This window comes from Haliotis rufescens, unplaced genomic scaffold (genome assembly GCF_023055435.1).
Source record: "Haliotis rufescens isolate VD_foot unplaced genomic scaffold, xgHalRufe1.0.p SCAF_1, whole genome shotgun sequence".
Classification (NCBI taxonomy): domain Eukaryota; kingdom Metazoa; phylum Mollusca; class Gastropoda; order Lepetellida; family Haliotidae; genus Haliotis; species Haliotis rufescens.
In genome coordinates, this window is record NW_025963779.1 from 13,377,843 (window position 1) to 13,404,343 (window position 26,501).

At 40.4% G+C, this 26,501-nt stretch overlaps 1 protein-coding gene across 3 annotated transcripts; it reads left to right on the top strand.

Annotated features, from left to right (window-relative positions):
- The first annotated feature begins 2,510 nt into the window (after positions 1-2,510).
- LOC124148295 lies at positions 2,511-24,951 on the top strand. Of its 3 annotated transcripts, none has more exons than XM_046519327.2 (12): positions 2,511-2,729; positions 7,870-7,963; positions 11,430-11,531; positions 13,572-13,626; positions 14,828-14,990; positions 15,432-15,575; positions 16,421-16,571; positions 18,188-18,343; positions 19,741-19,952; positions 20,858-20,987; positions 22,338-22,426; positions 24,259-24,951. In XM_046519327.2, the coding sequence occupies exons 1-12, from the start codon at positions 2,676-2,678 to the stop codon at positions 24,376-24,378; spliced, it is 1,470 nt and encodes a 489-aa protein (XP_046375283.2). In that variant the 5' UTR covers positions 2,511-2,675; the 3' UTR covers positions 24,379-24,951. The 3 variants fall into 3 exon arrangements, with proteins under 3 accessions (XP_046375283.2, XP_046375275.2, XP_048242217.1); XM_046519319.2 differs by having other exon boundaries at positions 2,556-2,630; XM_048386260.1 differs by lacking the exon at positions 2,511-2,729 and adding an exon at positions 5,160-5,401 and having other exon boundaries at positions 24,259-24,950.
- Positions 24,952-26,501: the final 1,550 nt, after the last annotated feature.

Genomic DNA, 26,501 nt, shown 5'->3' on the forward strand with positions numbered 1-26,501 from the left:
GTCTTCAGCAACCCATGCTTGCCGTAAAAAGTGACTATGCTTGTCGCAAAGGGCGACTAACGGGATCGGGTGGTCAGGCTCGCTGACTTGGTTGATGCTCATGATATTAATCACTGGATTGTCTGGTCCAGGCTCGATTATTTACAGACCGCCGTCATATAGCTGGAATATTGCTGAGTGCGGCGTTAAACAACAAACCAACCAACCAATCGTATGACGTCTTTTCGTAACATCTGACTGTTATATTGCATACATTTGACCTTTTTTCAAGACCGCCTCCGTGGTCTAGTGGTAGAGCGTCCGCCCGGAAAGCGGAAGGTCCGGGGTTCGATCCCCGACCGCGTCATACCAAAAGACGTTAAAAGATGGTACTTGTTGTTACCCTGTCTGGCCGCTCGGCCTTAAGGCTAAAACAAGGACTGGTCGGCTCGGAGTCAGTATACTGTGTCTGAGTGGGGTATTCATGTTAAACTGCGGCATGGTATCTCAGTGAGCTAGCACTATAAATCGGCATCAGTCCGGACTAGTACAAGCAGCCACACACACACACGCACGTGCATGCACGTCGCTATATAAGTGCAATAATCTTGGACATTTAATACTTTATTCGTAACATTTGACTATTATTGCGTACTTTTGTTCTTAATTTTAACTTTGTGGTTTTTTTACCGAATGGCCGCCCATATTATCATGTTGCGAAGTCTGTGTGCGCTCGTTTCCAATCAGGTCGCTGCGCCCCCGCGAGTAATGCTGCTATCAGATATGTAGTTCGTTATCTGTTTAAATGTCACTTGTTTAATAAAGAACCGGAACTGCACATTGTTATAAGAGCTATCTCATTAGACCAAACACTATAAAAGCCCGTGCAATACTGTAATACATCTTTCCTATAGACTAATTACGTACATCTCACATGTACAATCTGTCACTTGGCACCTTGTTCTTTTGTTGCCGCTGCGTGATTAAAATGTTTCTTTTGCAGACAAAAGATATGCTAAATTCCTTGTAACAGTAAACATGAAAAAAGACACGACTGGATTCCGTTCTATTGAGATATTTTCACACACCCCACCCCATTGTCTTCTATACAGCTTCACAAACAAATACGTGAATGTTCTTGTCTGACAGTGTTAGTGTTATTTCGTACAAGCTTCACACACACCAGCGTGGTCTTGTCTGACAGTGTTTGTGTTAGTCTGTACACAGCTCACAAACACCAGCGTGGTCTTGTCTGACAGTGTTTGTGTTAGTCTGTACACAGCTCACAAACACCTAGTCCTGCACCATGACCGTGGAATATATTTATTTTATGAAAAAAAGTAATCTAGAAATGCATACAAAAGCAAGTCTAGCCAGTTCAAGCTAGCTCTATTCCACAAAAAATCTGAAATCAGCATAAGGAATTTGTAGGGGTTTTTTTGAGTCAAGAAGGATATTGTGTAATATAAGATTTCAGAGACTAAATGTTTGTCTAACAAACACACACCGTGGTCTTGTCTGACAGTGTTTGTGTTAGTCTGTACACAGCTCACAAACACACACCGTGGTCTTGTCTGACGGTGTTTGTGTTAGTCTGTACACAGCTCACAAACACCAGCGTGGTATTGTCTGACGGTGTTTGTGTTAGTTCGTACACAGCTCACAAACACCAGCGTGATCTTGTCTGACCGTCTTTGTGTTAGTCTGTACACAGCTCACAAACACACACCGTGGTCTTGTCTGACGGTGTTTGTGTTAGTCTGTACACAGCTCACAAACACAAGCGTGATCTTGTCTGACCGTCTTTGTGTTAGTCTGTACACAGCTCACAAACACACACCGTGGTCTTGTCTGACGGTGTTTGTGTTAGTCTGTACACAGCTCACAAACACAAGCGTGGTCTTGTCTGACAGTGTTTGTGTCAGTCTGTACACAAGCACTGGGTGGGGGTATGGGTGCGCAGCCCTTTTCCATGCATACTGGACATTATACTTGCACCTAAAACACACTGGACATAAGACACATAATACATTGCCTGCCACGATAACATGTTGATTTGGTTTCTAAGCCAAATTAAATAATGATTTATTCGTCGTGTTTATGATTTTTTAAGGTAGGGTTTTCGGCCCCCAAATTTGCAAATAGCTCAAGTGGACCCTACCCCTTTTAAAAAAAATCCTGGATCAGCCCATGTGTGTTATCTACTTATGAAATCATGTAGCACATGCAAAGAAAGCATTTGCAAAGCTGTGTACATCTGATTCAACCGGGCGAATACTTTTCCTGAGGAAACAGTCGTTTCATTGAAAGGGGGGCTATCTCAAAAATAAATAATCTTATTTAGGGATATCGCATATTAATAAGAAGCTATGAATCATATTTCATTGCTTTAGCGACTGACTAAATTTGCTGTTTTAATGGGGTATTACAACTTTCTTGAAAACCCCATAAAACGAACAAGGCTGGTAATGTTTAGAAGCTAATATACCCTATGCTAACATGTGCGCTGCGGAAGGAGGTGTCACGTGATAGACAAAATGGCGGTTGATGGTGATTTCTTGTAAACCTAACGCTGAAAGGCGCTTCGCACTTTAATTGTTACGCAACGAAGCAAGCAAGATCTCACCGCAGCAGCTATAAGGGATGGTGATGTATGTTTAGAAATATGATGTTATATTACTGTCATTAGGTGTTCTATGTCAGAAGTCGCGCGAGGAACGAAAAGTAAACAAAGAAAGACCGATGTTCAAGTGAGTGTCGAGACAGATAATTTCATGTGTTTAGTCGATGAAGAGACATGACAGAAATTTAGGTTCATGTTCGGCTAATTGTCAATTGTCCAAAGAAACTCTTTATATCATACGCCACCTCAATAACATAGGGCCTATGTCACGTATTTACGTTCTCCATAGATCTAATATAGAATAAAAACATCCTTGGCGTTTGACACTTAAAATATACAGGTCTGCTAAACTGGCAATCACTTGTCATGCATTTTGTCAAGCATCTAGAATTCCGGGGCTGGCAAACTGGGAACAAATCAGGGCTGTTCGAAAAATTAGTATTGTTATTATTTTCTTAATTCAGATTGAGATATTTAAACTGTGCTTTCAATGCAGTAATGATAACAAGGCATTACAGCCTCTTCTTCTTTAGAAATAGTGGTTGTGTTATCAGAGAGACATGTTGGTTATAACTACAACATGTATAATAACATGAATTGGGAATGTTATTCTCTGTCTGAGTAAGGTATCCATGTTTTAAATTGTGGTATGGTATCTAAGTGGGCTAGCACTTTAAAACCAACAAAAAATTTGACTAGTACAAGCAGAGACACACGCACACACACACACACACATATGCATATCACCTTACAGGTGCAATAATTGTCAATGCGACCATAAACCACTTTTCAACCCACCTTACTTACAAAATTATGTCATATGATATTTTGCTGACATTTTGACCTTTCTTATCATGCTTATCTTTCAATCGAACCTTTTCACCCATAAGTTGCAAGTAATCTTTGCATATTCGTGGCTTTAAATAGACTCTTCACTCGTGTATTGCCTCGAGTGAGTGAGAATGGGGTAGAGTCAAGTCCCAATATATTTGTAAGTGGCAGTGCTTACAATTGTAATAATATATAGTAAGGGTACTGTTGACAATGAATGGGGAGTTGTAATCATTGTAGTGCTTGGGGACCATTGCCCAGATGTTGTTTGTTGTTTAACGCCGCACTCAGCAGTATTCCAGCTATATGACGGCTGTCATGTCACTGCTGCAAATCATCATGTGGTTAGATAAGATAATGTCACTTGACAAGGCTGATTGGACTTCCCTATCAGACTTGTCTGCTCTTTGCTTTGAACAGTGTTGTAGGTTGTTGTTCATGTTTCGAATAAATAACCTTGGGAAAATAGTTTCTTAACTAATGAAAACCCAGTTGTGATAGCATTTACCAGTATGAGCCTAAATGTTTTAAGAACTACTAGCTCTTAACATAATTTTCTACAAAAAAATTGACAGAGTAATAACTAAACTACAAACAGGCCACACTAAGTTAAACTCCCACCTACACCAAATTAAAAAACACCAAAGCGGTAAATGCCCACACTGCAACTTAAAAGTAACGCCTAACACGTAATACTATATTACCAGCAACACAGAACAACACTCCAATCCACACTAAATTGCAACAATCAAATGACACTAGCAGCGGTACTAAACCCCCTAAATGACTTACAAACCTTTAAAGCACTAGGCATATATCTATCAAAACAGGTCTACTTGGCTGCAGTTAAAAATAAAAGTACAACAAACAAGCTGCCAATAAACCCTAAAATACTATAAAAACACACAAACTCCTTTTAGTTCCCCCCGCCACCTTTTGCATGGCATATTTCAAAATTCTAAATTTGTTCTCCAAATTAAGTAAGCAACCCTAAAAAGCCCCACCTAGGTTGCCTCACCTTTTCGGGCATACCCTTTTTGACCAAACACCAAATGGCCTGGCGGGCCCGTGTGCGAAGTACGCATATGTCGGAAAGGGCATGTTAAATTCCTAATTTAAGTAAGTACCATACTTTTCAGTAGATTTCAGTGTTATTATAGGGAGCAGCTGTATAATGACCTATCCTAACTATGACTATGAGCACCAACAGAGTCATGTGATCAGAGTGTGAAAACATTTTATTATCTGCAAGTTTGTTTTGCAATGCAGGATTGGTCAGAGATGCGACATTTGCCAGACATATTATGTCTGTGTCTATGGATATTGTAAGAAATCATTTGCCGATGTGAGATTGAATTGTTTCAAATGTAAAAAAATATGTAGATGCTCCTTTTATTCCGGGGTAGAATAGGTCTTCAGCAACCCATGCTTGCCGTAATAGGTGACTATGCTTGTCGTAAAAGGCTACTAACGGGATCGGGTGGTCAAGGCTCGCTGACTTGGTTGATGCATGTCATCCATCCCAATTGCGTGGATCAATGCTCATGATATTAATCACTGGATTGTCTGGTCCAGACTCGATTATTTATAGACCGCCGCCATATAGCTGGAATATTGCTGAGTGCAGTGTTAAAAACCAACCAACCAACCAACCAATTGCGTGCATCGATGCTCATGATGTCAATTACTGGATTGTCTGGTCCAGATTCGATTATTTACAGACCACTGTCATATAGCCGGAATATAGCTGAGTGAGGCGTTGAACAAGAAACAAATCAAATCAAATGTTGACCTTGTGCTGTGTACTATCAGTTGTGCTCACGGTCAGTGTCCTGGTGAGAGCAGTTGTACCACCGCTGTAGTCACTGTGTACTTCACATGGGAATTTCTGTAGTTACTGATATAGTAAAGCCTTATCATCCTAACATGACCTGGCTTTTCCTGTTTGGAATTATTACAGTTTACAAGGTAATGAACAATGGTTGTGTATTTTCTGAATGATTTCACTATGTCATGATTATCATTATCTCCAACCCAGACTCTACTGGATATGATGTGAACATGACTGGATATGATGTGAACATGACTGGATATGATGTGAACATGACTTGATATGATGTGAACATGACTGGATATAATGTGAACATGACTGGATGTGACGTGAACATGACTGGATATGATGTGAACATGATTGGATGTGATGTGAACATGACTGGATATGACGTGAACATGACTGGATATAATGTGAATATGACTGGATATGATGTGAACATGACTGGATGTGAGGTGAACATGACTTGATATGATGTGAACATGACTGGATAAGATGTGAACATGACTGGATATAATGTGAACATGACTGGATGTGATGTGAACATGACTGGATGTGATGTGAACATGACTGGATATGAGGTGAACATGATTGGACATGTGTGAATAGGATAGGAGTTGTGTGAATAGGATAGGGGAGGTGTGAATAGGACAAGAGAGGTGTGAATAGGATAGGGGAGGTGTGAATAGGACAGGAGAGGTGCGAATAGGACAGAGATGTGAATAGGACAAGAGAGGTGTGAATAGGATAGGGGAGGTGTGAATAGGACAGGAGAGGTGTGAATAGGAAAGGAGAGATGTGAATACCGTCAGGACAGGATATGTGTGAATAGGACAGGAGAGATGTGAATAGGACACGAGAGGTGTGAATAGGACAGGGGAGATGTGAATAGGACAGCGGATGTGTGAATAGGACAAGAGAGCTGTGAATAGGACAAGAGAGCTGTGAATAGGATAGGGGAGGTGTGAATAGGACAGGAGAGGTGTGAATAGGAAAGGAGAGATGTGAATACCGTCAGGACAGAATATGTGTGAATAGGACAGGAGAGATGTGAATAGGACACGAGAGGTGTGAATAGGACAGGGGAGATGTGAATAGGACAGCGGATGTGTGAATAGGACAAGAGAGCTGTGAATAGGATAGGGGAGGTGTGAATAGGACAAGAGAGGTTTGAATAGGACGGGGAGGTGTGAATAGGACAGGAGAGGTGCGAATAGGACAGATGTGAATAGGACAAGAGAGGTGTGAATAGGACGGGGAGGTGTGAATAGGACAAGAGAGGTTTGAATAGGACGGGGAGGTGTGAATAGGACAGGAGAGGTGTGAATAGGACAAGAGAGGTGTGAATAGGACAGGGGAGATGTGAATAGGACAGGAGAGGTGTGAATAGGACAAGAGAGGTGTGAATAGGACAGGAGAGGTGCGAATAGGACAGAGATGTGAATAGGACAGGAGAGATGTGAATACCGATAGGACAGGATATGTGTGAATAGGACAGGAGAGGTGTGAATAGGATAAGAGAGGTGTGAATAGGACAGGAGATGTGAATAGGATAGGGGAGGTGTGAATAGGACAGGATATATGTGAATAGGACAAGAGAGATATGAGTAGGACAAGAGAGATGTGAACAGGACAAGAGGGATGAGAAGGACACAGGTCTCAAGGAAATACAGTATACCCTGACTGCGTGTCATCGTCCCTGGCAGTAGATCATTGCATGCATCACTCATCTCTGGCTTATCTGGTCCAGGCCCAGAGCTTGTACAACCACCCTGATGTACCTAATAGGGCTGGAACAAGTCCAAATCTACTACCCGGGTACCCGCTCTAGGGCTAAGAGATGGGTTCAAAATGTCCGATTGGGACTAGTTTGACCATGGCCCTAGCAAAATGCAATTAGATACACATATAGAAACATCTGGTCAAGCATACGCTGACTTGGACTGAAGCTTTAACACCATAAAACGTATGAAAGTCAGAAGGAATGTGTGCATCGTCTGAAGCTTTAACAACATGAAACGTATGAAAGTCAGAAGGAATGTGTGCATCGTCCGAAAGAAATGCGAACATAGTGACTTGTAGTATAGCCATGAAATTCCAGATATCTTTTACGATCAAACAATACATCACGTGACCAACCACGGGTCTGGGGAGACCTGTGGGTACCTGGGTCCTACTCAGTACCCACCCGACCCGAGTACCCGAGTTACCCGTCCTAGCCCTGATACCTATTCCTATCAAATTGCAAACAGTGGCCCAAGACATGACCGATGCAGATCAACAAGAAAACACACCCACCCACCCACTTATGCACTCAATTACTGGTAAGTGGTGGTACCTACGTCTAAAGTGTTGTTTTCAAAACATAAACATAAGCAAGTCAATGGGCTTTTCTTATATTTTAAGATCTCTCCTCTTCATGAGCCATGGTAATCATACCAAACACACCCTTGACCAACAGGTTTGAATACTTAACCTCTATATGGTGAGAGAGTTGTGTCTTTAAGCCAGTTACCCTGAAGGGTTAAAGTTGTGTTACATAAGTGGCTCAGCCGCTCTCCCCGAACTAAGTCACTTATCTAATGACTAACAGCGGATGTTTCAGTGCTCGGTGGTGACAGATAGCAGCCCCCCCAACAACATGGCAAAGGAAAACGGAAGCAGACCTAAAGATATTCCATTGATTGCGCAACCAGAAGGTAAATTGAGATCAAACAATGCTAAACCACTTCAAGATAAAAACAGTGTATTAAAGACAAGGTGTACAGATGTATATGCAGGGCAGCAGTAGAGACACAGCTGCACACCTCTGTGGTTAGGTTGTGTGTATTGATCTCACTGAGTGCCATTGCACTGTGTCATGTGTATGTAGTCAAGGATCAGCTTGAACCTACCTCTGACTGAGGGTGTGGGGTAGCCTAGTGAATAAAAACACTAGCTTGTGCGTGGTAGTAGATTGTCCCCCACCATGAAGTGGGGCAGGGAATATATACTGAAACACTTTCAAATCATATTAAAATTATTGTAAGATTTGGCAAAATGGCAACAAAAATCAAATTTGGTTGTTCATTGTATTGAGGCGTATAATCGGGTTCAAATCTCATTGATGTGTTTTGAGATGCACTTGAGCACAAAACACATCTTGCCAGATGCTTGGAAAGTTGATCATGCATTTTCAGTATAGGTTTGGCCTCGTCCGCCAATTTCAATGGGGAAAAGTCATTGAGGAACCCACTATGGATACAAGGATGAAATTTGGATACATCATTAAGGGATAAATATGTTGAACCAGTTTGAAACCAGCAGTGTGTGAAGGTGGTTCTTTGTGTCCAGTGCCCTGATCATGCTGGTGTAAAAATCCAACTCACTCACTCTTGTTGTAATACAGGCCTCCAGATGACTGTTCAGCCATTGATTATTTATTCACATGTTATCATTCACATTGGGTAGTGATAATTTTTATTGGGTAGTGTTCTAAAGACATGTTTGTTCATTAGAAGTGTGCTCCAAAACGCTTCCGGAGCCTATAGATCATGCTTCATGTGCAGTCATAAATGTTCTGCATATATGTTAGTTTTAAATAAAGAATCTGTTCTCCAAAACGCACCCAATGAATAAAGATCGCATCGCATGAACACACCAACTTATGGCTGGGACTGCACGTGAAATGTGAGGGTTGTGAACAAATATAAGGCGGTAGTCATTTAGTTGGTTAGAGAGTGTTAGTTAGTGTTAGACTCCCGCAGAGGTAACCAACACATAAGCAGACAGTTAGAATTAGCAATAGTCTTAGATATCTAGTTTCTTTCATTTGAAGTGTTCTTTCATTAACAGGTAATCACGTTTAGTTCCTTATAGATCTTCCATAGTTTATTAATAGGTTATCACATTTAGCATGTTTAGTTCCTTGTTCTTTTATAAAAGGTAAGTAAGTTTTACCAAGTTAAACCACCCTCAAAAATATTTAGTTCCACTGCGCAACAGGTACTGATAATTTTCATTGGGTATTCAGAATTAGTTTACGTCCATGGGTCCAGATTATTTAGTATTTTTAAACCCATGATCATAACAACAAATAATTCTGCTTAATGCTTTTGACATTTTGTGCTTTATTCACTGCTGTAGAGTTCAAGTGTATGTGAGGCGTCCATTTAATCAGTAAATAAATATCTGTAGAGATCCTACAGCTCATAAGCTGAGAAGGCTAATTATGCACAGTATTGTCATACAATTAGTGTTTTACATTTTTCCTGCATATTTGTAACACAAGATTAATTCAATAATAGTGATTTATTCTCCATATTTAATGGAAATATGCAGATTATATGGAGCTTTGGTAATATCAAACTATTATCAGAGTTACCTCCCTTTACTCACTATGTTCCCAAGCTCTTCACAGCGATATCCCATTCACGGAGCTCTCCATATTATTGCTGCCACCAGTCAAATCTCCCCACTGTGATAGGTGGCTACAGCCATGCTTGGAGTTGAACTTGCAACCGACTGACCGTTATGTTTACAAACAAGTGATGACTGCCGTGACACAGAATACTCTTACCCCTGCTAAATTATTTTCTTTGTTTGTCAGTTTGAATTTCTGTTTCATTACAACTATTATGTAACTGGTATAGTATAGTAAGAATGTAAAGGAAATGTTTGTTGATTTTTCGTTTGTCTGCAATCTAGAACAAATCTGATTCAACAAACAAAAAGGTAAATTGGTCTGGGAAATATGGTCAGTCGTAAACATTTTTTAAGTTAACTATGATGGCATTCCCAAAGACATAAACAAAAGTATAAACGTTACTACATTTGGGGTTAGAGGGCATATTTCAAGATTCTTGTAATGGCCACGCCCACACTAGTGGCAGCGATGTTACCGAGTGTGTAACAAAGTTGTCACGCACTGGGAAGGCGCTTGACAATGTTCCATGGCACTCTAGGAAATGTCAGGCTTTGTCATTATTTTGTTAATATATACATTTTTTGTCAGGAAGTCTGCATTGGGGGAAGACTGTCTTCTTGCTATTGTTTTACAACTGCACCAATACCTGTATTCCAGCTCCGTGAAGATCTGGGATAGAATAGGTCTTCAACAACCCATTTTTGCCGTAAAGGCGACTATGCTTGTGGAAAGAGGTGACTAACAGGATCGGGTGGTCAGACTCGCTGACTTGGTTGATGCATGTCATCGTATAACAATTGCGTGGTTCGATGCTCATGGCATCGATCACTGGATTGTCTGGTCCAGACTCGATTATTTACAGACCACCATCATATAGCTGAAATATTGCTGAGGGTGGCATTAAACAACAAACAAACAAAACTGTATTACAGTTAGCTGTGGTTAGTATCACAGTAGTGTTTTAGCTATAGTGGCCCCAGAAGTCACCCATAGTGTTTGATGAGTGGGAAGCTAGCTACTGCGATTTGCACAATCTGTCAACTTTGTACAACTGGAATGAATGTATACCACTAAAAGAAACACGAATACCATACATGTTGGTTAATAAATGAAGAATTACTCATATTTAACAGATATTAGATTTAGCTCGATGCACAAATGAACATACCAGTATGTGGTGTGAACCAACGCTCATGAACGCATCACATATGTCGTCATAGATACGTGACTCATGATGCACCATTTGTTTCGTTTGAAATTAGTGTGTAAAGTTTTGAAATCACATGCAGGATAGGAATAAAGTGTGGTAATACTTGACTGATTGAACCTAGAAATGCCGAATCTAGTCAGTAGTGTGTCGGGTAGTGTGTCATGTAGTGTGTTTCAGCTGATGCAGTGACTATGACAGAAGTTATCTACTTTGGCATGGTTTGAAAATAAATGAAGAGTGAGATGTGTTTAATGCTGCTCTGAACAGAATTTCGATTTTAACATATTGTGTCAATTTAATGGAGATCTAGAGCTTAACTTGATGCAGGTGTTAGATTTCTACCATTAACTCAGTATTATTCTGACAAACCAAGTGCCATAACCGTAGTTAATATGGGATTTGAACACATGGTCATGGGATCCTGCACAACAAAGGGAAACAACTCTGCACAGGGGTTTTCTGATGCCTTAGAGCACACAGTTATACATGCATGCGCACCCACCCAGATTGTCACATTTGGATGTTGCATGTCTCAGTGCTGTTGCTTCAGATGAGGCTGACGCCAAGACAGGACCATCCCCCATAGATAAGCTGTCCCCTCAGACTCAATTCAACCTGGACTCGATGGTCGAAGTACTAGCGTCTGGAGAAGGTGAGTGTGATCACAGACCATCTCAAAACAGTTGCAGGTGTGACACCTTCCAGCTGGTACACCTCTCAGGTGTGAAGACATTTATAGCTGTTTTCTATGCCTTGTGATCTTTACATGTTGCAGCTCATCTTCCCGAGGCAAGAGAGTTAACTGACTTTAAAAGTGCCAAACTAGGCTGGAATTCCTGGGCTCCATCCTACCGCCACCAGAGTTTTGTCCCTTCTATGCCTTTCCTGATCAGATTCCGCCCTTCGTATCACACCGCCCAGTCAAGATGATCTGATCGATAATCAAGATCTATATTGTGATAAAACGGATCTTTCATCGCGAAGTGCATCAAATCACGTGAGCACCTTGATTAAAAACATGAGAAGATTTGGAAAATATCTGTTGACACCAAGTTGGTGATGCACATGCTTTGCAAATCCTGCAATTGACCGAAATCTACATGACTGTTTATGAACTGGATTGCAATTTCTTTGCACGATTTTGATTGGACCATGCATAAACTTGTTAGTCAAGCCAAAATCTAACTCCATAATTCCAGCCTAGTTTGGCAAGGGTGGAAACTGGACTTATATAGTCAGTTAATTCCCTTGCCTCAGGAAGATGCTTGCAGATGACAGAAGTAACTGAAACAGGCACACATATTCACACAAACCTTCATAAACCCTAAGGGGCGGTCGGGTAGCCTAGTGGTTAAAGCGTTCGCTCGTCACGCCAAAGACCCGGGTTCGAATCCCGACATGGGTACAATGTGTGAAGCCCATTTCTTGTGTCCCCCGCCGTGATATTGCTGGAATATTGCTAAAAGCGGCGTAAAACCAAACTCACTCACTCACTCACTCATAAACCCTAAAAATATTCCAGATGCTTCATCAACTCTGCCAAGTGGCAGAGCGTTTATTTCAGTGTGTGAAGAACATTGAATATTGCATTTAGTTTCACCTTAGCCTGTTGACTGTTGTTGCCCCAAGGTAGTACAATAGGTCCCCTGCACTGTAAAAGAAGGGAGGTAACCTGATGTCACACGACAAGGTTACTCACTGTGCAGTGATGACAAAGTATTTCAGCAAACTTTAGCAAACATCATCGCAGTAAATCACTGCCTATCAGCTTGATGTGGGAGGAAAGCCCAATCACATTAACACGAAAAGGGAGGCAACCTGATGTCACAGGACAAGGTTACAGTGCGATGATGTCATAGCAAGGCATGTTGTGTGTGTGTAAGTTTGGTTTAACTCAACTTTTAACAAACAGCATAGCAGTAAATCACTGCCTGTCAGCTTGATGTGGGAGGAAACCCTAATCACATTACCACAAATGTTCTACTCCCATATGGCACCTCCCTGTGTAACAACCTGAGACCTGAAGACCTTTGGACACCTCCATAGAAGGTTACATCAGGCGATCCCTGAGCATTTGACCGTCAAGTCTTAATAAAGGATGCCTGGACATCAGATGTCAGCATTTTAAATGATTTTTTTACCATCTTGATTCAGACTTTTATATACTGAAAATCATGAAATTGGGCGCTAGATTTAGACAGTGTTCCTTGCCAAGTATCGCCTCAAGTGTTGTCGGTTTGTTTCCACAAGTTGATCAAGCAAGTTATCAAGTATTTTACATTTATATATGTTTTTGTAAACATTGTTCTTTTCTTTGAGGGTTGTATTTTGACCTTAATTAGTAACACTTAATACTTTATGGGTAACATTTGACTATTATTGCGTACTGGTGATTTTTTTTCCAGCCAAATGGTTATTGATAAAAATGCAAGAAATCATTATTTCCCCACTGCAGAGTTGTTGAATGTGGTAAACGTCCAAGACCTGCAACACTTCAGGCTTTCCTCCCACATCAAGCTGACACACTCTGATATGCATCTGAATACTGTTCAATCAACTCGCTCACTCAGAATGCACAGGGTGACATTAATCATGTAAATAATGGCTGTATACATGAACAAGTCTTGTAATCAGTGTGCACAAGTTATATGGTGACCCTGATATCAGCTCACTGTCAACACCTCTGTTTCAGCCCGTCTTATTAAAGATGAAATTGGACAGGTGCAAGTGGTCTACAAAGACACACGGTAGGATATTATTGTTAAATTGTCATCAATGTTCATGAAAATATGACTTGTGGAGTTAAAATATAATTCCTTGAATCTTTTCTATCTTGGTTGTGTTGGTTTTGAAAAAAAAGCTTATGGTCAAAGGGAGATAATCCAGATTCAGGTTTATAGTTTTTGTTGTAATAATCTGTCATCAGTTATCTCCCTTTGTTCAGAAGATGTCAACTTTAAGTGCTTTGCTTGTTGTTTAATGACACACTCAGAAATATTCCAGCTATCTGGCTATATAATGTCCATCTGTAAATAATCGAGTCTGGACTAGACAATCTAGTGATTGACATCCAGAGCATCGAACTGAGATACGAATACATGCAATCAACCAAGTCGGACCATATGATTGATTTACTCACCTCTAATGACAAGGTTAGGTTGTGGGGACCTATATTCTTAGCCATGTAACACTTGAAGTGTTTATTCCTCTACTGACTACTTGTGTAAATCATGGCTATGACCAGGTCTACCATGGTTACAATGCCGGGTTATCAATGTTCTTTCAGTTCAATATTTCATTGTATAACTACTTGGATTTGCTTTGAATGGAAACTAAATAACATATGAATAATGTTTCTCAGCTACTCCGTGAACTGTTCATTTTATTCATTATTGTCCCACGCCCTCAAGAACTTGTCTGGGGTCCAGTGGTCTAAGGCGCTGCAAACCTATTATTGTGGGTTTGAATCCATGGTTTGGCCTAATAATGTTTCTAGGTTTGTCAGCACCATAGCCGTGCTCTGGGGTTTCACAATAGTGGTAAACATCTTAGACCTGCTACACTTCAGGTTGTTTTCCCACATTAAGCTGACACGCAGTGATGTCACTGGAATACTTTTAAAGCGGCCTTAAACCCAACTGACTCATTCAAATACGTGTCATAAGAGGCGACTAAGAGAGAGCATGGTCCTGACCTCTGTGACTTGGCCTATTGTCATCATAACCCAATTAATTTTGACTGTTGTCATAATAACCCGATTAATTATGACTATTATCTGGACCTCTGTATGTGACAGACTGTGGCATTAAACATCAAACAAGTCAAGCTGATATACATTGAGTTTGTAGTGTGTGGATTAATGAGAAAAACAGTTATGAGATATCAACTTATGTTTCTGATTCTGTGAAAAATATGCAGGAGTAGTGTCCTGATTGTTTTACCTTACAGAAATGTTCCCCTTCTGAGCTATGTGGACAAGTCACGAAGCAATGTTATACATGTAGCCAAGACTGACAAAGATCGCCAGAATCAGCTGACAGTGTGCTTACAAATGATAGACTTCATCAAGACCAACAGGGCCCCGAAAGGTGTGGACTTTGATCAGACAAAGGTATGAGCATTGTTTACAGCATGATTTGTTTGTTTGTTGCTTAACATCGCACTCAGCAATATTCCAGCTATATGGCGGCGGTCTGTAAATAATCAAGTCTGGACCAGACAATCGAGTGATGAATAGCCTGAGCATCAATCCACGCAATTGGTATATGATGACATGCATCAACCAAGTCAGCAAGCCTGACCACCCGATCCCGTTACTTGTCTCTGTTTACGAGTTTACTGGTTGTTATGGTGATCAGGTGGCCACAATGGCTGGCTGCTGAGGCGGTGACCCCCAGAGAGTGCCAACATTAATGCGGGCTGGTAATTTTGAGACCAAGTGACCACACATCAAGAGTTGGCCTGCCTGTGATATCTGTGGTATTCCTGACGATGATGTGTGACACCATTCACTGGGAGCAATGGATGTGATTCAGTATTCATTGTACTTCAGACCAAACTCAGCTCAACTGGTAAATACCGTGAAGGTCATGAGTTCACCAAAGAGCTGAAGGACATCCTTGGTAAGGGAGCCACTGCTGGAGATATAGTGGTTGTCAAGGACAACAAGACCGGCACCGAGCATGCTCAGAAAACAGTAAGATAACATCTTCCGTTTGTACAGAGCAAGTTCAGGAAACTGAGCATCAGTATTATTTCGTTCTGAATGTTGAAATAAAGCCAGCAATAAGTAGTGTCATATGTTCTGCCTATGTGGATGTACATGGAAGCAAAGGTCTCCAACATTTGACAATACTGTCTCACAAATACACAACAGAAATTAAATGAAAAAGACACAAAGAAATGCTGAGACAGCAGAACAGATATATAATAAACTATGTTCATAACGAATATGCTTTTAACAGAGCTCCAGATAAGCTGCGTATCTGCAAAAATACACATCAGAAATGCAGAAATATGCAGTAAAATAAAATCCAAGCGTATCAAATAGGCAACGAACATTACAGATACACTACAAAAGTCAAACTTGTGCGTATCATCAAAATATTGTGAAGTAACCCTGCGTATTCGATTAGCAAATCAGCAACTTATTTTGAAATTATAAACGGGCATTCCGTCAACCTTGCCAAACTCCACGATGACAGTTACATCATGATCATTTGCAATCACACTTTCTTGTGGAAGTATCATGGTATTTTTGAGTCCTATAAAGCTCTCGAACCTACACGACACCAGTTTGCAGGGACCAGATGAACAGTGTTTTTAAATATTTAACTTAAATACTCACATGTGTAAAAACTAGTGGGTAACAGAAATTTGAATACCCAGATAGAATTACTGATACCTAATGATTTTAAAATGCATGGGTAAAATACCCACAACACCAAAAGCTTATATGGAGCTCTGTTTTAACGAACTGGCGGATATAACGAACTGGTTGAAACATTTTTACAAGTGTTTCAAAACATCCATCTTCTGCAGGTGATGATTTCCGACTTCCGCACTGAAGAGGTTCGGGCATGGGTGGATCTAGGGGAGCTAACAATGGATGGAGAACCCTTGTGTCCAGCTCTGTACTGTTTCTACCTGCAAGATAATGAGATCTTCTTCCACATGGAAAAGCTGGATAGAGGTAGGACAGAAGCTCATCAGTTGGCCACATAGATATTGCTTTATGTTTGTGTTTTGCCTTGCTCGAGGTTTTACATTTTCAACCCAAAATTTCATTTTGTTTTTTTACACTAGATTTCTGGTATACATCCTGGTTGTATGGTTTACGCAGGGGCAAAATACCTGAAATGTTATAATGGAGTGTATTAGTGAGTTGGGTTTAATGCCACTTTGAACAGTATTCCAGTCATGTCACAGTGTGTCGGCTTAATGTGGGGGGAAAGCCCGATGTGATGCAGATCTTGGACGTTTTCCACTTTGGTGAAACCCACGAGCACAGGTATGGTGCTGACAAACCTTGCAACATAGCCGGGGTGAATAGGGATTCGAAACCCCTGATCATTGGTTTCTAGCGTGCCTAAGGGATGCAACTCTGCACATCGAATTACAGCGCCTCAGACAACTTTGCCATCTGTGCCCCCGTTGAGTGTCTCCTGCGCACCCCTTGCACATTGCATGTTGCTAGGTGTGGAGTCCATTTCCTGGAGTTTCATCTAGACTTCTTATAAACATTGAAGATCTTAACTGATACAATGTAAAAACTACCAAGTTATGTGCTATGACAACTCAGTGAGTGAGTGAGTATGGTTTTACGCCGCTTTTAGCAATATTCCAGCAATATCACGGCGGGGGACACCAGAAATGGGCTTCTGACATTGTACCCATGTCGAGAATCGAACCCGGGTATTCGGCGTGACGAGCGAACGCTTTAACCACATGGCTACCCGACTGCCCCTATGACAACTCAGAATTTGTTTTGATGTTGACAGTCGCACACACAGTGACACAGGCAAAATGTGAAGACTTCCAGTCTGTGCATGTGGAGAGGTTCAGGAAGGGAGATACTATTAATATCACAACTGATTATGGCCATGTGACAGTGGAGAGGACTTCTGTTTATAATCTGAAATTTTTATGAAACTTTGATGATGGCCAAAATACAAGATTTCTGACACTGAATTAATAGAGGAAGTTATTCTTTGAATATTGTTTGATTTTACCAGTGATGATGAAGTGATTGCTGGTGCTGAGGTCTTTTTACGGGACAAAATGAAGACTTCCATAACAAAGCTGGACTAAAGTAGATTATATTGAGACAGCATGTAAACAATTTTGATTCTAAATGCATTGTCTATGAGAGGACTCAAACTTTTCAATTTTCCCTCATACAGTGTCAGTCACAGGGTTGAAGTTACATACTCATCATTTGCATATTCTTAGTCTTGCTGTAATTGAATAATTAGCTCAGTGACGCATTGTCTGTCATCTGTCTGTCCATCCTTTTTTTTACGTCTGCTCTTAAACTACAAGGCTAATGAGGCTTTGTGAATGATCCCATCTACAATGTCTCTAAAAAGTGCTCACAGGATTCTGATTTTAATTACTCAGCCATTTCTGCATGTATCATTATGACAATTGATATACAGTAAGAATGTGGTAAGCAAAGTACGTTTTCTCCCATATTTTGATTTTTAATCAAGCAATGACCTTTAGCCTTCACATAAGCAGTTTTAAGTGTTTCTGCAATACACAACTCCAGTTATGACCGATGTTTACAGTGTTGATCTGTTCCTTCAGCTATAACCCTTCGAGATGTTATTGACAGTCATATGCAGAAGATACGAGAGAAAGAGCCAAGTCTAGTCCGTCCCTTCTCGCTCTACATCTGTCATGGACTTCTGTCTGCTGTCAGTCTCATCCACGGCAAGAACTGGACACATCGAGATCTGCACGGTAGGAGCATCATGTGACATACAGTCAGTGGGGACATCTGGACGTGGAATGTTATTGAATGAGGGTCCCTGATTACACAGTAAAGTTCTTCTATTAACGAGGAGATAAACATACTGTGTTGCCAGTGTAGAGCTGGGTTACCTGTAGATCTAACTGCGTACACTGAATTTGGAACTGAAAGATATGGCGTCTCAGTCGTATGTAGAAAAGCATGCACTCTATTATCCTAAAAACTTGAAGTACCGGTACATTATCTTTGTAGATTTCTATTGTGTTTATCTGCACAAAATGCATTACATCCTCTAAATATTGTAATAACTGCAACTTTGCATTTTGTAGCCTTTATATATAATTATTGGAATATGCATTCTGACAATGACTTTAAAAGAAGTACTATTCTGAAAATATTGATACGACCGTCAAATCTTCTCTTTCAATCAGAGGGGGTTTATTGTGAATTGATACCTCTGATTGACCAATCAGAATCGAGAATTTTCCAAATAGAATAACAGAATAACATGCTTTAGTCAATAGCAAATTGATATTCAGGGTTGCGTCCCTTAGTCATGAAAGGATCCGGGGTTTGAATTCCAGGCTCTTGTAGGTGTTGCTAAAGTGGTAAATGTCTACAACATGTGTGATTTTAAGCTTTTCTCCCAAAACAAGCTGACACGCTGTACCTTTTAAATACCTTTACCCAGGGGTTAAACCAAACTCTCTGGCATAGCTGTAATACCAAGAGATATTTTGTAAAGTGTCAAAGTTATTTACTCCCATATCAAATCCATAATTATTTCTGGGATCACTCTCCAGCAGGTGACTCTTGAGCAGCGACCCGGTGGATTGTGCCCCCTGTTCGATTGCGCTCCCTGGCGGAGAGGCACGTTTTGGGTTCTGTCTTAGGGGATCAAAGAGAGAGGAAATTTGCAGTATGTTGTATCAAAATGTCAAGTATACTCATTTATTTAAAGTACTGACTCAGCTTCGAAATTTGACTGCATCCACCATCTTTGTTTATTTGACATTGACTTTTGCCATTGACTTACTACATTTCTTGTTGTGAATGTTGTCCAAACTGCACGAAATTGCTTCAAATACAATTAAATGTTTTTAAAGATTTCTGACCCCCCTAGACTTTTCCTCTCTTTTTCAGAAAACCTGCCACATCCCTGATACTGTATTGGTATATTAATATAATAAAAATATATAAAATATAGATGCAAAGCAGGAATGGTGGGCTCCAAATAACACTGCGTCCATGTTCGAATCCTCAAAGGGTTTCCTTGTACCAAATCCGTCAAATGTAGGCACCACTTGCAGGTACCACTGGTGCTAACAGCTTATGATGTATAGGTAAAACCACTGGTGCTAACAGTTAGCTGGCTGTGTTGTGACAGGAGGAAACGTTATGGTGCAGGAGACTGACCAAAAGCTGTCCCTGAAGGTGCTGGACTTTGGGAAGGCTAATCCCCTGCATGGGGAATCTTATGACCTGCGAGGGGAACAGGACGACATCTACCAGGTCATCCGTCTCTTCAGCGCCATCTATGTCGGAGACGAGTTTGAAAGTGCCAAGCACATGAAAGACAGTTATGGGCAAAGTGAGCTGGTAAGTATTGTATCTGGTTGCCTACAGTATTTAACATTGGTTTATGAAACATATAATTCCTTCAGAAACCACAGCAACAATGCTGCCGAAACTTCACACACTTGTTACCGCCTTTAATGACCCCTGAATTTCAAGAGGTTTGAATCCAGTTGCAATATGGCCGTCATGGCATCCATGTATGATGGAGTCATAGGAGAAACACACAGTACAGCTTCCTCAGTCTGGTAATTTCACAGAAGATTTTTAGAGCCAAAATTAAATAGTGCACTCCCTGCAATACACACACGCACCACCTCACAATGGTTCTAATAAGCGCATTCATTTGAAAAAAAATTAAATGGCAAGGAGCGTATTACAATAAGGAACGTCAGATGGTGCTGCAATTTGTAAAATGAGGAATGACGTAATACATTGAGCACTTCTTCGTGCATTCATCATATGCACGGCGGAACAAGCCGATTATACTCGGAATATTTTACAAATTGCAGTGCCATCTGGCATTCTTTATTGTCAACTATGTCCTTTAGCAGTTTAGTGTACTTTTTGTGCACTGACATTCTTTCTTTACATATGACGTCTTTTGTTTGCGAGTTGTTCATTGGTATCGTTTTGTATTTTGTATTCATCATTTGTAAGTGAACAATGACCTTTATTTGTAAAATTCATTCTTTATTTGTAACATTTGACCATTAATGTATACTTTTGTCTATTCTTTCCACTTCGTATTTTTTAACCCGAAAGGCCACCCAAACAGTTGTGTGAAAGTAAATGGGAACTAAAGCACTGGAAGATTGTTTTATGATTAGCAATATGATATTATTGCCATGTGATTTTAAATGGTAACATATCTATGTACTACCATAGCTTGTTGTGTGTCCTGTTTCTTTATTTTATTTTTTTTGTAGATTGCAACATTATCTGCAGATGATAAAACAGAGATGTTTCAGCTGATAGATGCATTATTGAGTGTCGCTGAGAGTAAGAACAAAATGGGTGATGCCATAAAGGATATAGAAACAAAGATGAAGAGCACAGGTAAGATCGGAGGGACCAGTAGGGAACGACACACCTGTTGTAGGTGAGAAAGTAGGGAACTACATAGCTGTTGTACGGCACAACTATTGGCGCCAGTGTGTTGTCTCAGTAGTAGTGTCCAGTGACCCTTCCATGGACAGTATGAAGTGGCATTCTAGCAGTCCTCGTGATCCATGCCTCATTACAGACTCGGGGGCATGGGTGGCCTTGTCGTCTAAGGTGCGATTCGCTGTGCAGAGTTGCATCTCTTGGGCACGCCAGAAACCTATGATTGCCGGTTTGAATCCCGGTATGTTTCTAGGTTTGTCAGCACCATACCCATGTTCATGGGTTTCACCGAAGTAGTAAACGTTTGAGACTGCATCCCTTCAGGCTTTCCTCCCACATTAAGCTGGCACGCCGTGATATAACTGGAATACTTTTAAAAACGGCATTAAACCCAACTCACTCACTCACTCATTACTGACTCACCCCAAAATGCCACTCATATCCAGAAAGTCCTGAGTGAATCCTGTTCATCTGAAAACATTATATGAGACAATGAGTGACTCCCCAAGTTTCTTCACTCATAACATCTGGCTTGAATGTGTTGATTTGTGAACAGTGGTACAACATGTGGTAGCCGAGTATGCAGGTTACGTAAAAGCAGATGATTTCTAATCATCTAGTCAGTAACATGAACTCTAGTGGCCTGGTGCAAGTGAACAGCAATTTTATTGTTTGTTTGGGCTTGGCTAAGGCAGGGTTTCCTAATAATTGATCTTGTTGTTGACCTAGGACACCCTGTAAGGGGTCTATCATAATCATTAACATTTTGTGACTGCAGAAACCTGTTCCAAAGTCTGCAAATCGCAGACTGAGACACATTGAACATTTTGACTACCTCTTGCTGAATTCTACCTTGTTTTAGGCATGCCAAATAGTCTTTAGACATTCATCATGTTGTTGCGATGTATTCCCAACCTGATCACAAATACTTCATTGAAGCAAGAGTTCAGAGCTCACTGTGGATATTGAAATCAATACAGAGCAATTTGACGACCTTTCACTGAAGTGTCAAAAACTAGAATGACCCTCTACCCACATGTGCAGAGGAAATGCATTGTCCACATGCCATTTCTCGAGTGTTTGGAGCAGTAAGTTTTGGATCTGAACTTGTCTATCTCTGGCAGTCATTTTCAAAAGCTGATCTTTCTTCTGACGACCCATCATAACATTTATATTTCTTTTTGCCCTACTTTCTTTGGATGGTATATGCATGATAACTTGCATGATACAAACATGAGTCATTAGCATCCCTGCAATTGTGAAAATGTCGATTGTATATACCGACCTGGTTGAAACCCTCAGATATCGATGACATGCTGAAGAAAGTGGCAGCTCTTCTGTTCTGTGAAGCTGATTACAAGTCCATACATGGCGACGACCTGGGAGTGAAGGTAATGGTACACTCATCCGTCAGGTTGTTTCCATTCCGGGGCATTTGTCCAGCTCCTCATCTCTGTATCACCGTCCAGCTTCATCACATTGTTAATTGTGTTTAATTACCTTCATGCTTAAAAACACTTGACATTATTTATAAAGGAAATTAACGTAAGATCGAGAATTTATGGATGTCAACTTCCTTATTGTGAGGAAGAATTGTCAACTTCTTTATTATGATTGTTTGTTGGTTTGTTGTTTAACGCTGCTCTCAGCAAAATTCCAGCTATATGACGGTGGTGTGTAAATAATCAAATCTTGACTGAACAATCCAGTGATTGACATCATGACATCAATCTATGCAATTGGGATAGGATGATATGCATCAACCAAGTCAGCGAGCCTGACCATCCGATCCCACTAGTCGCCTCTTTTGACAAGCATGGGTTGCTGAATACATATTCTAACCCGGAATCTTCACAGGACTCTTATAATTTTGAGGAACACTTGTCAGTTTCTTTATTATGAGGAACACTTGTCATCTTCTTCATTATGAGGAACACTTGTCAGTTTCTTTATTATGAGGAACACTTGTCAGTTTCTTTATTATGAGGAACACTTGTCAACTTCTTTATTATGAGGAACACTTGTCAACTTCTTCATTATGAGGAACACTTGTCAACTTCTTCATTATGAGGAACATCCATAAATTCTCTCTCTTTTGTGTATCACTTCTAAATGCCATTCAAAGACTTCAAAATAATGTTGGACTATACAGAGATTATTACATTTGTATGCATGTATCATTATGATTTTATGAATCAATTCAGTATTTGTTTTTGTATTTCCAAAGCAAGATAAGTGCAGTGAATTAGCCAACAGCATTGTAATGATCAATGGTATTGGACATGTGCTCTGGTTTTGATCAGCTCATTCTTTTGAGCTGCATCTGTGCTAAGACATATAATACATCAATCAGCCAAACAGTTTTGCTTGCATTTATGGTTCCATAAACCTAAAGTGAAATAAGGCCATGGCCTCTGATGGACCAGCTGGGACAACAATGTCCTGAATGGCTGATAGATGATGGAGCTCGTTACGGTACTGTGCTGAACGATGTCACTCATGTCATATTGTTGTCCACAGGGTTTTTGTGTTAATGATTAAGCAAGCAGTCTACAAAGTTTTTATTTTTGGCATATTTATTTATTATAATAGAGTTTAGTATGTTTTTGCATTTATTGAGTTCTCAATGTAAAAACCAATCTGAACACTAAGCTATGGGGATATACCCAGTGTATACAGTATGCTTTACATTTATGCTTCCATAAATGCCAAAAATATTAAAGTAAAATTCTTAACTATTTTCTGAGAAATGGTTCTGTTACTAGTATTTCATTGAACAACATTCTTGTCAGGTGTCTTACTACCATCGTCAATACTTCCTGGTTGCGTATCCACTACATTCCTCCATCCCTCTCGAATACATACAGCCACTATGCAGTATATCACAGACGTGTATCTATTATTAGTCTGCTAATAAAATTAGGCCATTTATTACTCACAGACCTCAAACTCCATGCCCAACTCCATGCATGAACTTTGTGCCAACTCTAGACAATGCTTAGAGAAGACGTCCACAAGTCTAATGCACAGTGTCAAGCAAGAGCCATGGTGTAACTTGATTGGCTGGTTAAAAATAGCAACTATACTCCACAGCGACTATATGTATTCACAAGTGATGGAGCATTGTAGTGTACACAAGACTATTAAGTGTTAAAAATGGTGTCTTATCTTCAGTTGCATATGATAAACAAAGACAACGCTAAGACTCAATGTATTCTTTCAGTCGGACGGGGGAGTGGATGTTTGTGATTCAGTCACTGATCTGAGCGAGAGAGCTGCAAGCGTCCCTGATGACTTCATCAGCAAACTGCGTCTTGGGATCAATGTCCGAAACCTGTGCTAGATATTCACTGCTCATGCCATCGCCTGCAGGCTGGGATTCCTGTCCTTCAACAAACTGATGTCAAGAAGAAAATAATTAAATGCAGCCAGGCTGCAGTATTTCTTGACTACTTCAGTTAGAATAGAATCTTGTCTACTTGAAGTAGCCAAGGAAAAGTCACTGAAGGTGGCCACGTCCTGAGGCCAGGGAAAACGTTAATGAAAAGATCTTACCACTCAGACTGTTGTAACTCCCATACTTTGAAATAGACTAGTCATAGCTCTAGTCAGTACTTGGAAGTCTATGTTTCAAGAGTCACAGGTCATTTAACAACAGTCATAGGTCCATGTTACAACAGTCATATTTCCTGTAACAACAGTCACAGGTCCATGTTACAACAGTCATATTTCCTGTAACAACAGTCACAGGTCCTGTAACAAGTCATAGGGTCTGTAACAAGTCATATTCTCATAATTCTTACAACGGTCATATGTCTATGCTACAGCAGCCCTAGGACTATGTAACAGCAGTCCTAGGACATAATGTTTGATATGCATTACTTAGACGTTGACGGATGACAAGGAAGACACGATTTTATTGATAACAGTATTAAAGAAGTTGTTATCCATAAAATTGTGTCTACTGTGTCTACCTAGTCCTAGGACAGTCATATGTCTGTTACAGCAGTCATAGGACAGTCATATGTCTGTTCCAGCAGTCATAGGACAGTCATATGTCTGTTCCAGCAGTCATAGGACAGTCATATGTCTGTTCCAGCAATCCTAGGACAGTCATATGTCTGTTCCAGCAGTCATAGGACAGTCATATGTCTGTTCCAGCAGTCATAGGACAGTCATATGTCTGTTCCAGCAATCCTAGGACAGTCATATGTCTGTTCCGGCTGTCATAGGACAGTCATATGTCTGTTCCAGCTGTCATAGGACAGTCATATGTCTGTTCCAGCAATCCTAGGACAGTCATATGTCTGTTCCAGCAGTCCTAGGACAGTCATATGTCTGTTCCGGCTGTCATAGGACAGTCATATGTCTGTTCCGGCTGTCATAGGACAGTCATGTGTCTGTTCCAGCAGTCATAGGACAGTCATGTGTCTGTTCCAGCAGCCCTAGGACAGTCATATGTCTGTTCCAGCAGCCCTAGGACAGTCATATGTCTGTTCCAGCAATCCTAGGACAGTCATATGTCTGTTACAGCAGTCCTAGGACAGTCATATGTCTGTTCCAGCAGTCCTAGGACAGTCATATGTCTGTTCCAGCAGTCATAGGACAGTCATATGTCTGTTACAACAGTCTTAGGACAGTCATATGTCTGTTAGAGAAGTCCTAGGACAGTCATATGTCTGTTACAGCAGTCCTAAGACAGTCATATGTCTGTTACAGCAGTCCCAGGACAGTCATATGTCTGTTCCAGCAGTCCTAGGACAGTCATATGTCTGTCCCAGCAGTCATAGGACAGTCATATGTCTGTTACAACAGTCTTAGGACAGTCATATGTCTGTTAGAGAAGTCCTAGGACAGTCATATGTCTGTTACAGCAGTCCTAAGACAGTCATATGTTGTTACAGCAGTCCTGAGGGGTTATGATTACATGTAAAGAGTTCTTAAATTATATTCTTCATGCATTATTTTGTTGAATTCCACCATTTTGCCTAAAGTGTCCTTCGAAGCATGCATAATGTCCAACATTCAGGGTATGTTTTATAAGCATTTATATCTGTTGTTTAGATTCAACTGTACTTTATTCCATGTTGATCTCTGCTGAGTCATCTGCCATCGATCAGTAGTTTCATATTGAATGGTGCTAATTTAAGATGTTTACGATGATGACCTTTACACCACAATGAGTCCATCTAAGTATACCAACAGATTGTAATAACACCAAGTCATATACTGTGGAAGGAAGATTGGAATATTTTAAGTCTTATGTGACCGAGCTAACCAAAGAAAAAGACATACTTAATAACATTTTGTGATTTTTATTTAATTTTATACATGACCAAAGCATTTAAAACTAAAATAAATGATGTCATTTTTCAATATTTTTACAGAGCCTTTAGAGCATAGAGCATGACTTCTTTTGTCTGGCTGAAGCACTGTGAATATTCACCTAGTATCACCGGTGAAACA

Bases quoted from the DNA above. Each gene is read 5' to 3' on its own strand.
- LOC124148295 (XM_048386260.1), top strand. From the start codon at position 5,312: ATGGGAATTTCTGTAGTTACTGATATAGTAAAGCCTTATCATCCTAAC. The intron at 7,964-11,429 runs GTAAATTGAGAT...CTGTTGCTTCAG, and splicing joins ATTGATTGCGCAACCAGAAG to ATGAGGCTGACGCCAAGACA. The intron at 14,991-15,431 runs GTATGAGCATTG...ATTGTACTTCAG, and splicing joins TGGACTTTGATCAGACAAAG to ACCAAACTCAGCTCAACTGG.